We start from the raw sequence: 14,071 nt of genomic DNA on the forward strand, positions 1-14,071 counted from the left end.
GGATTTTGGCGCGATGCTGAGACGTCCGGCGCGGGGATACTGCGGCTCAGCAGCGAGTTTTTGCTGAGCCCAGCACAAGGCTGCCGTGTCTGGTTTCAGGAAGGTGAGAGCTCCCTGCTCAGACGCCGTCACCTCCCTGCTGGGACAGGACGCACGGGCTCGGGGGTCCGGCCAGCTGGCGGATCGCTCCTGGAGCTGTTCTCGGGGCAGGGCTGGCTCTGGGGAGTGAAGAACTGGGAGATGCTGCTGCTGTGCCCCATGCAGGTCTGCCCCTGGCACAGATCCCATGCTGTGCCCCAGGGGACAGCCGACCTACAAGGCTCAGGTGGGCTCCGGCAGCCTGCTGGGGGGCACAGCAGCCACCGAGCCCCTGTGTCCCCCCTGCACAGGTGGAGCTGGGAGGGTTAAAATGCCCGGCTGCTCTCCGAGGAGGGCTCCTGCTTCCCTCCACGTGGGCAGGGGAGCGGGGTAGGGCTGAGCAGAGCAGCGTCGGGCTGCAGCCTCCGGCACAATGCAGCAGGCACTGCGCTGGCCCCGGCTGCCCTGGAGCATCCTGCGGGGAGGGAGCAGCCCTGGCACCAGCGCAGGGACTGCCCTGGCCCCCTCCCAAACCTCTGGGAGCCAGGGGCAGCAGGCAGAGCCCTCCTGACGACGGAGGAGGAGGCGACGCCGGAGCAGAGCCTCCCATCAGCGCCTCATATTTACTGCAAGGTCCTCTGGCTGTGACCTTTAAAAGACAAGGTGGCCGGGCAGCCCGGAGCCGTCAGCCACTCGGCAGGAGCTGGGCCAGGCACACCGAGCAGCGGGCTGGGAGCTGAGCGAGAGGTCCGGGCACGCAGACTGCGGTGAGTGCTTGGCTGCCTTTCTCGCCCTCGGCCCTCCCTTGCCTGCAGCTCTCTCCCCAGCGTTGCTTTCCTCTCCCCCTGCCTCCCTCTCCCACCCAGAGCCGTCCGTCCCGCTGCTGGCCCGCTCCCCGGGGAGCCAAGCTGCCAGCCCCCCTTCTGCAGACCCTTTAAAGCAAGCGGGGCAAAAGGAGACCCGGGAGGCACTGCAGGGGCAGTTGCACGGGGACAGCCGTGTCCCTGGAGAAAGTTTTTTCCCAACCCAACACAGCCCGAGGGCACCTCAGCGGGACCCTGGCGGCTGCGGTGCTGCCCTCACACCCTCCCCAGCTCTCCTGGGGCTGCCCTGGGCTTTTCCCTTTTCCAGGGCCCTCCTCAGCACCCGCATCCCCTCTGGCAGGGTGGCCAGGACCCGTCCCAGTGGTGTCCCCAAGATGCCAACCCTCGGGTCCCCGCTGTCCTTTGTTGCGCTCGCCCTGCCGGAGGGCTGGGACTGCTCCCAAGCGAGCTGTCCCCCCAGATCGCGGCTCCTTCCCACCCCAGTGCTCTGCTCCCTGGCCAGATCTGGGCACAAGCCGCAGCCCCAGCCCGTGGCCAGCAGGGCACAGTGTCACCAGCCCCGGGAGGTGCCACCCTGCCCTTCCCCTGGCAGGGAGGGGAAGGTGGGAGCTTCGTGCTGCGTCACCCTGCGGCACACGGCGGGGTGCGCGGGGACCCTGGCGAGCCGAGGCTCGGAGCTGTCGCCCTTCCCTCGGTGTGCGGAGCATCAGCAGAAGGTGTGAGGCAGGGTCACAAGGGCCTTCCCGAGGCTCAGCAGAGTTTCTTTTAGCGCCGAGCACTTTCCGTGGGTGCAGCACCCACCGTGCCCCAGCAGCGGGCACCCCCAGCCCTGTGCCCAGCAGGGGTGGCTGAGCCCCGCAGCGCAGCTCAGGGGGAGCAGAGCATCCCCAGAAGCTGGGTGCGGGAGGATTTGGGCAGCAAAGCCAACCTGCTGGCACCTGCACTGCCCTGCAGCATCACGCTCTGTGGCAGCCCCTGAGCACAAGCTGCTCTGTGCTCGCTCAGCACCCAAACAAACCCGTGCAGGACCAAGTCCCAGGCTCAGCAGAGCCCTTTAGTCCCGTGGGCAGACACCCCGAGAGAGGCTCCCTGCCCTGCCCCTCCTGCAGGCAGCAGTACAAAAGCACCCAGCGGAAAGTTTGCATTTTGTTGTTCTTTTGTTCGTTCAACTGTACAAAGAGCAATAAAAACATCCTACACCGGGCTTTGGCAGAGCCACCACCAGCAGAGTGCTTGGCGAAAACAACACACGGGAAGGCGCAAACCCAGAAGTGCAGCCACGGCCGGTAGCGGCGCCTCCTGTACATTTATATTTGCAGAGACTCTCCGGTGTGTACAGCTATGTACATACAGATGCATTGGCAAGTTGCAATCCAAGGACAGTGCGTGAGCGAGATGAAAGGCGCGGGACCGGCCACACGCAGCGCTCGGAGGCCTTCGGTGGCTGTGCCCCGAGGAGCCGCTCGCAGCCCGGCCTCGAGCCGGTGGCAGCCCCAAAAACTGCTGGCAACCGAGCAGGAAAGCGATGCGGGGTGTGCGTGGGGGCGCAGGCAGCGCTGCTCTGCCCCCTGGGCAGGGAGCTGGAGGGAGGGGGAAGCCACAGGACTGCGGGCAAGAGGCGGCGCATCCCTGCTGCGCATGGGCAGGGCAGCAGCGCAGCCCCCGGGGGGCTGAGGGGACACGGGGGGCACCGGGGACGGAGCAGGGCACGCACGGTGTCCCCGCATCCCCAGGAAATGGGGGCATTGCTTGAGGAGCTGTGGGGTTGGCACTCGGCTGGGGACATGGCAGAGCAGGGGGGTGTGAGGAGTGCTCCCCTGTCCCCGGCCATGCTGTTCACGGGGGGCGGGGGACTGGGTGCAGCCCCCCCCGGGGCTCCTCGCACTGCCCTGCCCCACGCAGCAGCGTGTCCTGCCTGCAGTGGGACAAGAAACCCCTGGGCCTGGTGCAGCGGGGGACACGTCCCCAGGTCACCTCCAGCTCCTCTCGCTGCCCACGCTCCCCAGCTGGCACCGGTCCCTGCCACATCCTGAGGCCACCGGACACAGGCACAGAGAGGCAGGAGGTTTCTAAAGCCCCTGGGAGGGAGCTGCTGCAAGCAGGGCAGGAGCTGGGCCACAGGTTTTGGGGGGCCCCAGGCAGGTGGCATCTGGCACCGCAGGGCCCCCCGGCCGGGCAGGCTGGCAGTGCGTGGCCATGGCAGTTACAAGTTGTGCGGGGCTCCTCAGGGGCTGGGAGAGGCAGTTTTGGGATCTCAGGGCTACTCGGGGTGCCAGAGCTGTCCTGTGTGGGGCCCCACAGCTGCGCCCCTCCTGCCCTGCACTTCCTCCTCCTCCTCCTCCTCCTCCTCCCAGCGGCCGCGCGCCGCTGCTCCCCACCGCCGCGGTTTGGCACATCGGCAGAAGACTTTCCATTAGAGCCACCCTCCCCAGGAAGGAAGCAAACAAGCGCACAAAAAAAGAATCAGCCCAGCATCTTTGGTGGAGATGCTGAGGCCCAAATATAGCCTGAGCGGCAGAAGGGGAACGTCCATTACGCACCCGGAGCCATCAGCGGCTCCAAGAACCAGCAACCCTCAGAAAAACACCCAGGCTGGCAGCCGTCATCTGGCCTTTCCGAGCAGGTGGGGACAGCCCCGAGGAGCACGAGGTCGTGCCACCTCACACGGGACTTGCAGGGTCAGGCACCTCTCGGGGTCACATCGGGGTGGGGGTGTCGGTGTCCGAGCCCCGGGCACAGCAGGAGCGGCTGGGGCTTTGTGCAGCGGGACGGGGCGCGGACACCCAGCCCCTGCTGCCCCCCTGCCACCACCTCTGTGCTCAGGCACCTCGCCGTCCCTCCCTCTGCCGTGTCACCTTGTCCCCAGCGCCCATCCCGGCCCCACAGAGCGCTCTGGCACCAGACCGTGCCCAGCAGGAGCGGGGCCGAGCGGGTCCCAGCCCAGGCGCAGTCCCAGCCCCGCTCCCGGCCACAGCCAGGCTGCGGGGCCCTTCTCCTCTCCGTGCCCTGCTCCAGGCGGGGTTGGCGTTTCGATGGAAGGAGGGATGCTCGGGGGAGACAAATCCTTGCTCTGGGAAGCACATCAAGGGGGTCACGCTGTACAGGGGCGAAGAGGGAGCGGGCAGGGGGCTTTACTTGGTGCCCTCATCTGGGTTGCCTTCGCCATCTGTCTTCCCTTCCTCCTCCGTCTTCTGGTCGTCCGTGTTCAGCCTCTGCTGCTTTTTCCGGCGCACGCACTTCACCACCATCAGCACGAGGATGACCACAGCCAGGAAGCCGCCCACCGAGGCACCCACGATGACGGCCACCGTCGAGTCACGCTTCGGGGGCTCTGGGGACACAGAGCAGGGTCAGGCCACGCAGCCCCAGCCCCCCAAAGCAACCAAGAGGCAGGGGCAGGGCTGGAGGCAGAGCCAGGAGCCAGCCCAGCACCCTTGGGTGCCTGCCAGGAGAGGGGACCGCTCCCCACCGACCTTTGGTGAGCACCTTGAGGCTGATGCTGGCGTGGCCCCGCTGCCGGTCGGGGGGGTTGAGGACGTAGCAGTTGTAGGTGCCCTCGTCCTCCAGCTGCACGTTGTTGAGGGTGAAGGACACGTCGTACTTGGTGGGGTTCCCGGTGAACTCCACGCGGTTCCCGAAGCGGTCCAGCTGCTTGTTCATGATCTTCGTCCGGAACTGCAGGAACTGGGCAGCGGGCACGGGGAGGGCTTGGGGCAGTGCTCAGCACCACGAGCACTCGCCCCCCGCACCCCCCAGCCGGGCACCCCCCTCCCTGCTCACACTGCACCCCGCTCCCCCCAGGGTGGGCTGGCTGCCGTTCAGCAGGAGCACTCGTCTGGAGGGGGCTCATGACCCCAAGAGGGTCCTGGGACCCCTCAGCCCATCCCCAGCCCCGGAGGGACTCACCAGCTCCTCAGAGCAGTTCTTGCACTCCTGGTACGTCCAGTTGAGGGAGAACTGCTTGTTCTCCACCTTGTAGCAGGAGTTGAAGGTGCAGGAGAGCTTCACGGAGGTGCCGTTCAGGGCGTTGATGGTGGCAGGAGCCATCACCTCCATGCCCAGGGCCGGGGGCACTGCCGCAGGTGGGGGGAACAAGAGCAGAGATGTGGAGGAGTTAACCTGGGCCACAAATATCCATCTCCCCACCCCATTGCGCACAGGGCCGGCAGCACAGGGCTCACCCTGGAGCCCTTCAGGCCCTCCTGGGTGCTGTGCCCAGCCAGGAGAAGGCTTCCCAGGGACAACAGGGGGGCAGCCCCGGCGCTGGCACCGTCCCTCAGTGCCGGCTGTGCCAGGCTGCGTGAGGGCTGATGGCACCAGCGCTAAATTCCAAATTGTGCTGACTCCAAGCCCAGCCTGCTCCTCGCTGCCTGAGCGAGGCTGTGCTGCCGCAGGCTCGGCAGCGCTGTGCAGGGGCTGGATGCAGCATCAGCGCCGGGGCTCGGCGCCACGGCTGCTGGGAGATTTATGGCTGCGCTCGCCGCCTTTCCTCCCTCCAGCAGCCGGGGCTGGCTCCTGGGGGGCTGCAGTGCTCCCCCAGCCCACCCCGCGGGGCTCAAGCAGGGCTTCTCCAGCTGGGTCGGGCCCTCAGCCTCTGCTGGCGGGGGGCACGAGGCGGTCCCTGCAGCCCGGCCTCGCTGCAGCACAGAAACTGGGTCAGTGCCTGGTGCCGCTGTGCCCCGCTCCCTCTCCCACCCCTTCCCTGCAGCTCCCCGCATCGCCAGCCGCCCCCGGGCAGCACCCAGAGCTCTGCCCACGGAGCCAGGCCCCGTGCAGCCACCAAGCCCTGATGTTACACCTGCAGGAAGGGGGCAGAGAGCCCTGGGGGGAGCTGGGATGGGTGAGGGGGCTGTGGCACCCCTGCGGCACCCCCCGGGGCAGGGGGATGCCAGCAGCAGCTGTTCAGATCGCCTCACCTCTGCCCTTCGCTCTCAAACCTTCCTCCCGAGGTGCTCCTGCTTCCCAAGAATCTTCTCCAGGTTGCAGGTTTGGCTGCTTCAAGCCAGGGGTCTCGCTGCGGGATGGGAGCCGGGGGCATCCCCACGCCCCCTGCGATTGCAGGTGCCCAGCCCCGCTGCCTGGGCACGGCTGGGGCACCCTCCAGCAATCCTTGCAGCGGTGGGAGAGAAGATCTGGGCTTCTGCCTGTGCCAGGTGCCCCCCCGCAGACCCAGCCCCACAGATTGGGGTTGGAGGGGTCTCTGCGTGGCCCTGCTGAGTGCCCTGCAGCCCCTGTGCTCCCCTGGGCTCTGTGTCTGCGCCTGGCTTGGTGCTGGGTGCCCCAGAGCTCCGCAGGGGGCTGAGATGGCAGCGGGAGCTCAGCGGGGATCCCGGGCTCTGCAGTGCCCGCAGGGGCTGTGCTCGGGCACGGGGCACTGCTGGGCCACAGCCGGGGGTCCTCGCGGGGTCCCACCCATGTCCTGGGAGCGCTGATGTGTGGGGATCCCATCTCTGGGACCCGGGGAACCCCAAAATAAATGGTGAAAGAAATCCCTAGGGACCGACTGCCCAGGCTGTGTTCTGTGCCCTGTGCAGCCCCAAAAGCTGTCGCACTACACCCTGCTCCCCGCAGCCTCTCTGGGCGTTTTACTCCCCATTCCCTCTCCGTCCCCTAAAGCCAAAGCAGCCCACCAGCAGCTCCAGGCCGGGGCGAGCAGCGCTTCCAGGAGGTGCCACATCCCTGCGCCCCGATCGATCCGGCCCCAAAGCTGCTGACACACGCTCCTGGCTGCGGGGCCGGGCGGCACGCAGGGCGCAGAGCCCGCGGCTCCCCCTGCACACAGGCACCCAGCACCAAACCGAGGGACGGCCACAAGCCCCCCGCAGCCCCCCGACACCCAGCCAAAACCCAGAAATGCCCCTCTCCCCCTGCAGGGTGTGAAAATCAGCCCTGTGCGTGGGGGAGCCTGGAGCAAGAGGGATGCACGGATTTGGATGGGGATGGTGCCGCTGCGGGGTGCCCCCCACCCTGCCAGCAGCAGCTTGGGCATCCCACCTCCACCCCATCCCTTCCCCAGGGGCAAAAGGGGCTGGCAGGGTTTGGGGAGGGGGCTTCTCCCCCGCCTGGGTGCTGTCCCCTGGCAGCCGGGCGCATGCAGGGCTCGGGTCGGCACTTACCCAGCGCGAGCAGCAAGCTGAGGCCAGCGAGGTACCGGGTGGGCTGCGGGAGCCAGGCTTCCGGGCTCATTTTTGGAAGGAGTTGAGGTGTGTGGCGAGGGCTGGGGGGTGGTGGTTGGGGTGTTTGCCGGGGGCATAGGAGGCGAGAGCTGCCCCTATCCCCGCAACATGGCCGGCGGAGCGGCGCGGGGCTGCGAGGAGCGCTAAATGCTGTGGTTGGCGGATCGCGGCGCAGCAAGCGGGAGGGCAGGAAAATTCTCCCTGAGCGGGAGGCAGACGCTGCCCCAGCGAGATGCTGCCCCCCGAATGCAGGGTCGGGCCCTGGGGTGGGGCTGAGGGGCTTGGTGCCCCCCTCGCTGGCATCAAACAGCCCCTCAGCACCGTGCACGGGGTGGCCGAGGAGCAGGTTTGTGCTGGGATTCCCTCTTGGCAGAGCGAGAGCAAGCTCAGGGCTCCTCTTCCCCTAGGGATAAGTGCCCCAGGCATTGCCCCATGGCACAAACCTCACCACAGAGGCTCCTGTGAGCCCCTGCAGCCCCCCCTACCCCTGGGGCCAAGCGCTGCATCACTCCTGGCCAGCCAGAGGCTGGTGACCCCGCAGCAGTTCCCCCTCCTCAGAGCCCAGCTGGGCCCAGGGACCCCAGAAAGGCTCCCCTGGAGCCGGGCAGAGAGCAGAGGGACTGGGCTGGCCCTGACAGAGCAGAGGATCCCGAGGAGCCCAGGCAGCACGCCTCAGGGGAAGCACTCCAAGCCTGGGTCGAGGCTGCTGAGAACAGCGCGAGGAGCCCACACGCGGCCTCACGGGGAGCAGAGCGCTGGGGCCAGCAGCCCCTCGGCCACCCAGACCTGGTGCCGGGGGCCGCAGGACAGCGGGCTTTGCTGGGGCAGCACCAGTGAGGTTCTCCTCACAGGTGAGGGATGTCCCGGGGCCTGAGCACATCAGGAGCACATGGGGGACCTGGGGAGGGAGGGGGGGACAAGGGGGAGGCTGGAGGGGTGCAGAGGGGCTGTGCATGCAGGAGGGGACACCCCCAGGGTGAACACAGGCAGCACTGAGCAGACACACCGCGCACACAGCGCAGCCTCCCAGCCCTGCGGGACAGGCAGAGCCCGCTGGAAGGGGTCCCACCTCCTTGCGAAGGCAGCGGGGGGTCACGGGGCACCCCCAGCACCCCGAAACCAGCCCCGTTGGCCGGCTCCTCCTGCGCCCCGGCTGCTCGGGACCAGGCAGGGAAAAGCGAGCAGGGAGTCGACGTGAACCAAGGAGTGCAGCGCGGCGCTGCAGTGAGCCATGCACGGGGCCGGGAGGGGGGCCCCGCCGCAGCGCCGCACCTGCGGGTGTCACACAGCTATTTTAGGGACGGGGCCGCCGCCAGCACATGCCAAAACCGCGGCCCCGGAGGCCCCCGAGGGGTTCCTGGACTCACCGGGGTGGGCTGCGAGCAGAGGGGTGCGCAGGGGATGGGTGAGTGGGATGCAGGGGGGGGGGACCCCGCTCCTCTCCATCCCTCGCAGAGCAGGGGGGCTCGGGACAGCCCAGGCAGCCCCCTCGTGCTGCAGAGGGACCCCCTGCTCAGCCCGTTTCACCTTACTGCTCCCCCAGCCAGGCAGGGTTTGGCACACTTGAGCACCACACATTTAAGCAGGAGGTTAAAGGAAGCCAGGAAGAGGGAAGATCCCCCTGGACCTCGCTGAGTTTTATTGTTTTCAGAAGATACCCCTGGCACGCTGCCTCTCCCCCTCCCTTCCCCACCAGGCTCTCCTCGAGTTCATTATCTCTGGTCCCGGAGCAGCACGGGCTGGGATCAAAGCTGCAGAGTGAGGGCTGTGCCCTCCTGTCCCCCTCCAGAGAGAAGCAGGAGGGAGCAACACAGCTCCCTGGGTCCCGCTGCAGATAACGGGGACAGGACGAGCCCCAGCAGCAGCTCCGGCACGGAGATAAGAGCGAAGCAGCGACACTGCTTAGAGGAAGGGCTGACAGCAGCACCACGCTGGCCCACCAAAGGAACAAAGATGTCTTGAGCACACAGCTGGTTAAGGAGCTTACGTCCCCCAGCACGGTTATTTCTCGCTCTCTGGGGGACAGGGAAGGGCCTCCTGTGGTCTGCTGTAGGGATCCTCGCTTGGTCTCTCATCCCATCTGCCCTCTTCCATCCACTCTGCCGGGATCACCCTCCTGGCCAGCTCCACGTAGATGCCGTTCTCACGGAAGAAAGAGGGGTGCTGCAAGGAGACAGGCTGTGAGCCCCTCGCAGGCATCAGGGCCCCTTTGGAGCGGGCAGGGATGAGGGATGCTGCTGGAAGGTCAGGTCTAGGCAAGACCACACCAGAGGGGAAAGACCCTACAGCTGCAGGAATCCCCTGCCCGTGCCTGCTGCAGTTTGGGGCAGCTGCTCCCCGCTCACCATGGTTATGTAGGTCTCCTCAGCTTTCTTCTTCTTCCTTGCGTCCTGTTCAGCCTTGGGTGCCTCAGCTCCGGGCATTGAGCAGTAAATCCCTTCCTGTGAGGGGAGAGCAGGATGAGAGTTTCCAACTTTTTTTTTTTTTTTTCTTCTTTTTTTTTGGTCAGTGCCAACAGCTGCAGCACCTCACCATCAGCCAGCACAGGATTCATTCCCACAGCGCTGTGCCCCACAGCGCCCACCCCATGTCAGGAGCACCCTGAGGACACGCAGCCGTGGCTGCTCAGGAGGCAAGCTGCAGCCATCCCGTGGGAGGACAAACCCGTCCCCAGCCCCAGGGAATGCTGCAGGAGCACCAACCCACCCTGAATCAGTGCCTGCCCCAAACTGGGTCCCGAACCGAGTGGTGTCGCCTCAGCAAGGAGCCTCGGTGGCCTCACGGGGGGACAGCCTCAGCCCCTGCCTCGCAGTGCTGGCTGCCCCATCCCTCCCCTTCTCTTTGGCACCCAGCAGGTGTGCAGGAGCCCCCAGCAGGGCAGGAGAGCTGTGCTCCCCCCCCCCTTGGCTCTGCCTGAGCTCTCACCTTGGCTTTGTCCTTACTGTCCTCTTTTCTGCTCCTCTCCAGAGCCGTGTTGGCTGCAGACCTTGAGGGAAAGCAACACTGGTGTCACCTCCAGCAGGACGCATCACCTGCTCCTGATGTCCTTGGTCCCCCCCCTCCTAGGACACTGGGACCCCTTCAGATGCACCTTGGCCAGGCCACCCTGCTGCTGCCAGCTGAGGCTGGCTCCCACAGGGAGCTCATCACACTTCACTCCCGTCCCACAGACCCACAGTGCCCCAAATGCCCAAAGCTGCCCCCCACCAAGAAGGGCGCAGGCTCTGCCAGCAGCAGACAGCCCGGGAGCTTTGGGAGCAAAGGGGAGACCGGGCAGGGCGGCGTGACACTAGAGGGCAGCAGGAGCCCACAGCCTGCTTCGGGGGCAGGGGCACCCAGCGGGGCGTCTGCTTCCCCGCGGCTCCAGCAGGTCAGGGTGGTGCCTGGCCAGGGAGAACTCTGCAGGAGGGACACAAGGAGGTGCTCTGCTCAGCCCCATAAACCCAAAGCTGATATCGGTACCTCTTCCTCAGGGTGCGTCCCGCCAGGAATGCCAGCACCACGGCCACAGAGCCACAGCCCACAGTCACAGCCCAAAGCCCGCTGTCTCCCAGGACCGCAGAGCCCTGGGCACTCGCTGCTCCTTGACCTGCTGGGGAGACACCAAGGCAGGGGCTGGAACCCGCAGGGATCGGGCACTACCACGTAAGAACCCTGGTGGCAGCTCTGGAAGCTTCTGTGAGGGGTCTGAAGGGTGAAAAGTGAGGGGAGGCCATAAGGGACACGTACCTGTCCGTGCCATGGGGCTGATGTGCAGCACCGTGTGGTTCTTGAAGATGCTGCTGTGCTGCAGCAGCCGCATCTCACACAGGTACTTGCCGCTGTCGTTCACCTGCACGCCCTGCAGCTGGATGGAGCCGTCCCAGCGGGAGATGTCCCCCTGCCACTGCACCCGGTCCCGGTAGCGGCCCACGGAGATGCTGCAGTTGCTGTAGTAATAAAACACCATCTCCTCCTGCCGGGACACACAGAGCTCCAGGTGAACGGAGCCCAGGGGACAGGGCCCTGCCCTGCATCCGTCCCCTGCTCCACAGCAGGGGCTGCAGCCTCTCCCTCTCCCCCCACACAGCACAAGAGCGCGTCTCACACCCACACCCTCCTGGAAAGCCCCTGACACAGCCACCAGTGCCAGGGTTCCCCCGCAGCACGCAGCTGGGGAACTTTCCTCCCGTGGCAGCCGGGGCCAGGCAGCTTCCCCAAAGCCTCCCGAGAGCAGCAGGGCTGCTTCACTCCCCCTCCCCTGCCGCCTGCCCCCCACCAGCCCCCTGGTCCTGACCCACCTTCTGCGTGCCTGCTCCCGGCACGTGCAGCCAGTCCACCTTCACCATCGTCCAGCTCTCGTCTGCCGCGTCTCGGAGGAGGCACTGCAGCAGGACAGAGTCCCCAGCGCCGGCTCGAAGCTGAGGCTGTGTGAACACCCAGCCAGAGCCGCTGCATCTCTCTGCCAGGCACAAGGACAGCAGGATGAGGCCGGGGAGGACAGCCGGGTGCAGCCCGCCTGTCCCCATAGGCGTCTCCTCTCCAGACAAACGCGGGGCGAGCGGCACTGAGCAGCCCGGAGCACAGCAGGGAGCCTCTCCCTGCGGCCAAAGCCTCTCCCTGACCCCTGCTTCTGGCGTGCCTGGGATGTGGGGCAGCACATCCTCCCGGCCACCAGACACCGAGGGCTGCTGCGCTCACTCAACAAGCCTCATCGAAGGGAAGTGGGGAAGGCAGCTCAGAACTCGTCGCTCAACCCCAGCCCTCTGCGTGCCGGAGCCGAAGGCTGCAGCTCCTGCATGGCCGCTCCTGTGAGTCACTGGCTGGGAGAACCAGTGCCACTCTCATCTACAAGAGGCCAGGGGCAACTCAACCCCTTCACATGAATTTCAGTTCCTCCTTTCACAACCTGCCCATTTGGCTTCCTCACCTCTTGCTCACAAGGCTCCTGGCCTCGGCTTGAATGCATCTGGCCACATAAATACCACTACGGGTTTCTAGAGAAGTGGGGCAGTGGAAAACCAAACCAAAACAGACCAAAACAAAACAGAGGAACATCAGAAAGCACAGAGCTGACAAAAGCAGCATGAAGAAGTTGCTGTCATGGGGTGTGTGGGGGAGCACAAAACATGTGTTAGGAATGGGAAAGAAGCAGGGCAGAAAAGGCACCGTAAGTTTGTCCTGAGAAAGCCTCCGTGCCCCCAGGTCTGTGAGATGAAAATGGCAACAGAGAGGCACCTGCTTGGCAAGACAGGGCAGAGCAGAGCTGTGGCAATGCTGCAGGAGGGAAGCACTACCAGCTGCAAGAGAGAGAAACAGAGCAGAACGCAGCAAGAAGAGCAGCTGGGTCTCTACCACTCGTTTGCCCAGGACTGGGTGAGCTGGTTCAGCTGGGAGCCACGCACCAGGTACGTTTTACCTGGTGCCTGAGCCACTCTGCTCAGTCCTTCCACGAGCCACCAAGGGCTGGGCCCTGGCAAAGCACCAAGTACTTGTCTGATGCCCTGTAAATAATAAATGCAAAGTGCTACAGCTCCCCAAACTAGTTTCTTTGGGGCTTGACCAGCTGTGGAGCCAAATATGAGCAATATTTGCCAGCAGCAGAGACCAAGCGAGCCAGTTGCCTTGAGCAGAGCCAAAATCAATAGCTTGGAAACCTTTCCCTGTACTTATGCTTGGTAAAGCTGCTTTACTTCTTCCAAAGCCTTGGAGCCTCAGAGTAAATACAGGCCTCCACGCAGGGATGATGGATGCTGTTGCAATTCCAAGCCCATATATATCTGGGAGTCGTGCAGGAAGGAAACACGCAGCACACAGACACCAGGGAAGTTACTGCTATGCCTAATGTTCCCGGCCCTGTGTACCTGCAAAGCCCCAAGAGGTTCTCACAGCAGAAAGAGAGGACACACGAGGTCTTTCAGCAGGGGAAAGCAGGCCAGGTAGATAAGGCCACCAGAAGGACTTAGAGCTTACCCAGCAATGCCAGCACCAGAGCCAGGCTCAATATCACCTTCATCTTATTCCAAGCGGAGCAGCAGAGGTGACACATGCACCAGAGTCCCCTCGGGAAGGACACCAACTGCTTGCAGCTGAGCTGGACCCCAGGGTTAGTACAAGACCCTCTATTTCTTCAGAGTTGGACACGATCTTTGCTCCCCTGGATGTTCAGCTTCTGAGTTAGCCACCGTCCCAGCTAGGAGCCTACGATTCAGTGAAGCACAGCTGTCAGATGTGTCTGCTTTGAGACTGCTCCGAGCCCTAGAAAGGAAGGCAGAGAGAGACCGGGGGAGGGCTCAGCCTGAAATACCTTTGCATTTCCCCTATCTTATGTATCTTTCCGGTGGTTTGGGGGTCGAGTCCCCAGCATCTCAACTGAGATCTTCATGATGTTAACTGCTGAAAAAACAATGGGATGGTTTTTTTCTCCTACAGACTCAGACAAGTTTGAATACGGATCCTAAAATCACAAGCCCCCTGCCCTAGAAATAACGTCCTTGCTCCAGGGCGCTGCACATGGTGAGAATTTCTGCTAGAACCTTTCGGGGTCTACCCAAATAATGCCATATTTTGCTACTGTACTCGGTTTGACGTGCTGCGTGTCCCTCCATATCAAGTTGGTGCCTCCTTTCTATGCCATGCAGACATCCTGCAGCCCGAGGAACGTGCCAGCTGGTGTTCACGCATGGATCACAGGCAGGTAAGAGCCGGAACCCTGCTGCTCGCTGTGTCTCTGCTCCGTGATTCAAAGCTAAGCCTGTTCAAAACTGGTAAACATAGTTAAGGGGAAAAAGTTACTGAGAAAACCCCTCCAGCCTGGAGAGCCTGCACTTGCAACTGTTTGACCTTAGGCTGCCATTACCCGTGTACGTTTTTCAATACAGGCACATCTTGCTGCAGGAATAAAACCAAGAAGAGATGAATCATATCTGAAATCTCATTAGCTTCTCTCGTTTTTCTTCCACCATGAAAGCCAGAGGCCCTCTAGACCAGAGACCAGCTTCACTAAAGCTTGGA

General features: G+C 64.2%; 1 protein-coding gene across 1 annotated transcript; it reads right to left on the reverse strand.

Annotated features, from left to right (window-relative positions):
- Positions 1-2,040: 2,040 nt before the first annotated feature.
- Positions 2,041-7,308, reverse strand: SCN2B (sodium voltage-gated channel beta subunit 2). Its single transcript, XM_032201993.1, has 4 exons — positions 7,019-7,308; positions 4,809-4,975; positions 4,376-4,586; positions 2,041-4,233 (listed from the first exon to the last, which is right to left on the reverse strand). Exons 1-4 carry the CDS (start codon positions 7,086-7,088, stop codon positions 4,034-4,036), a joined length of 648 nt encoding a protein of 215 aa, XP_032057884.1. The 5' UTR covers positions 7,089-7,308; the 3' UTR covers positions 2,041-4,033.
- Between the last annotated feature and the right edge of the window lie 6,763 nt (positions 7,309-14,071).

This window comes from Aythya fuligula, chromosome 22 (assembly GCF_009819795.1).
Source record: "Aythya fuligula isolate bAytFul2 chromosome 22, bAytFul2.pri, whole genome shotgun sequence".
In the NCBI taxonomy this organism is placed as follows: Eukaryota; Metazoa; Chordata; class Aves; order Anseriformes; family Anatidae; genus Aythya; species Aythya fuligula.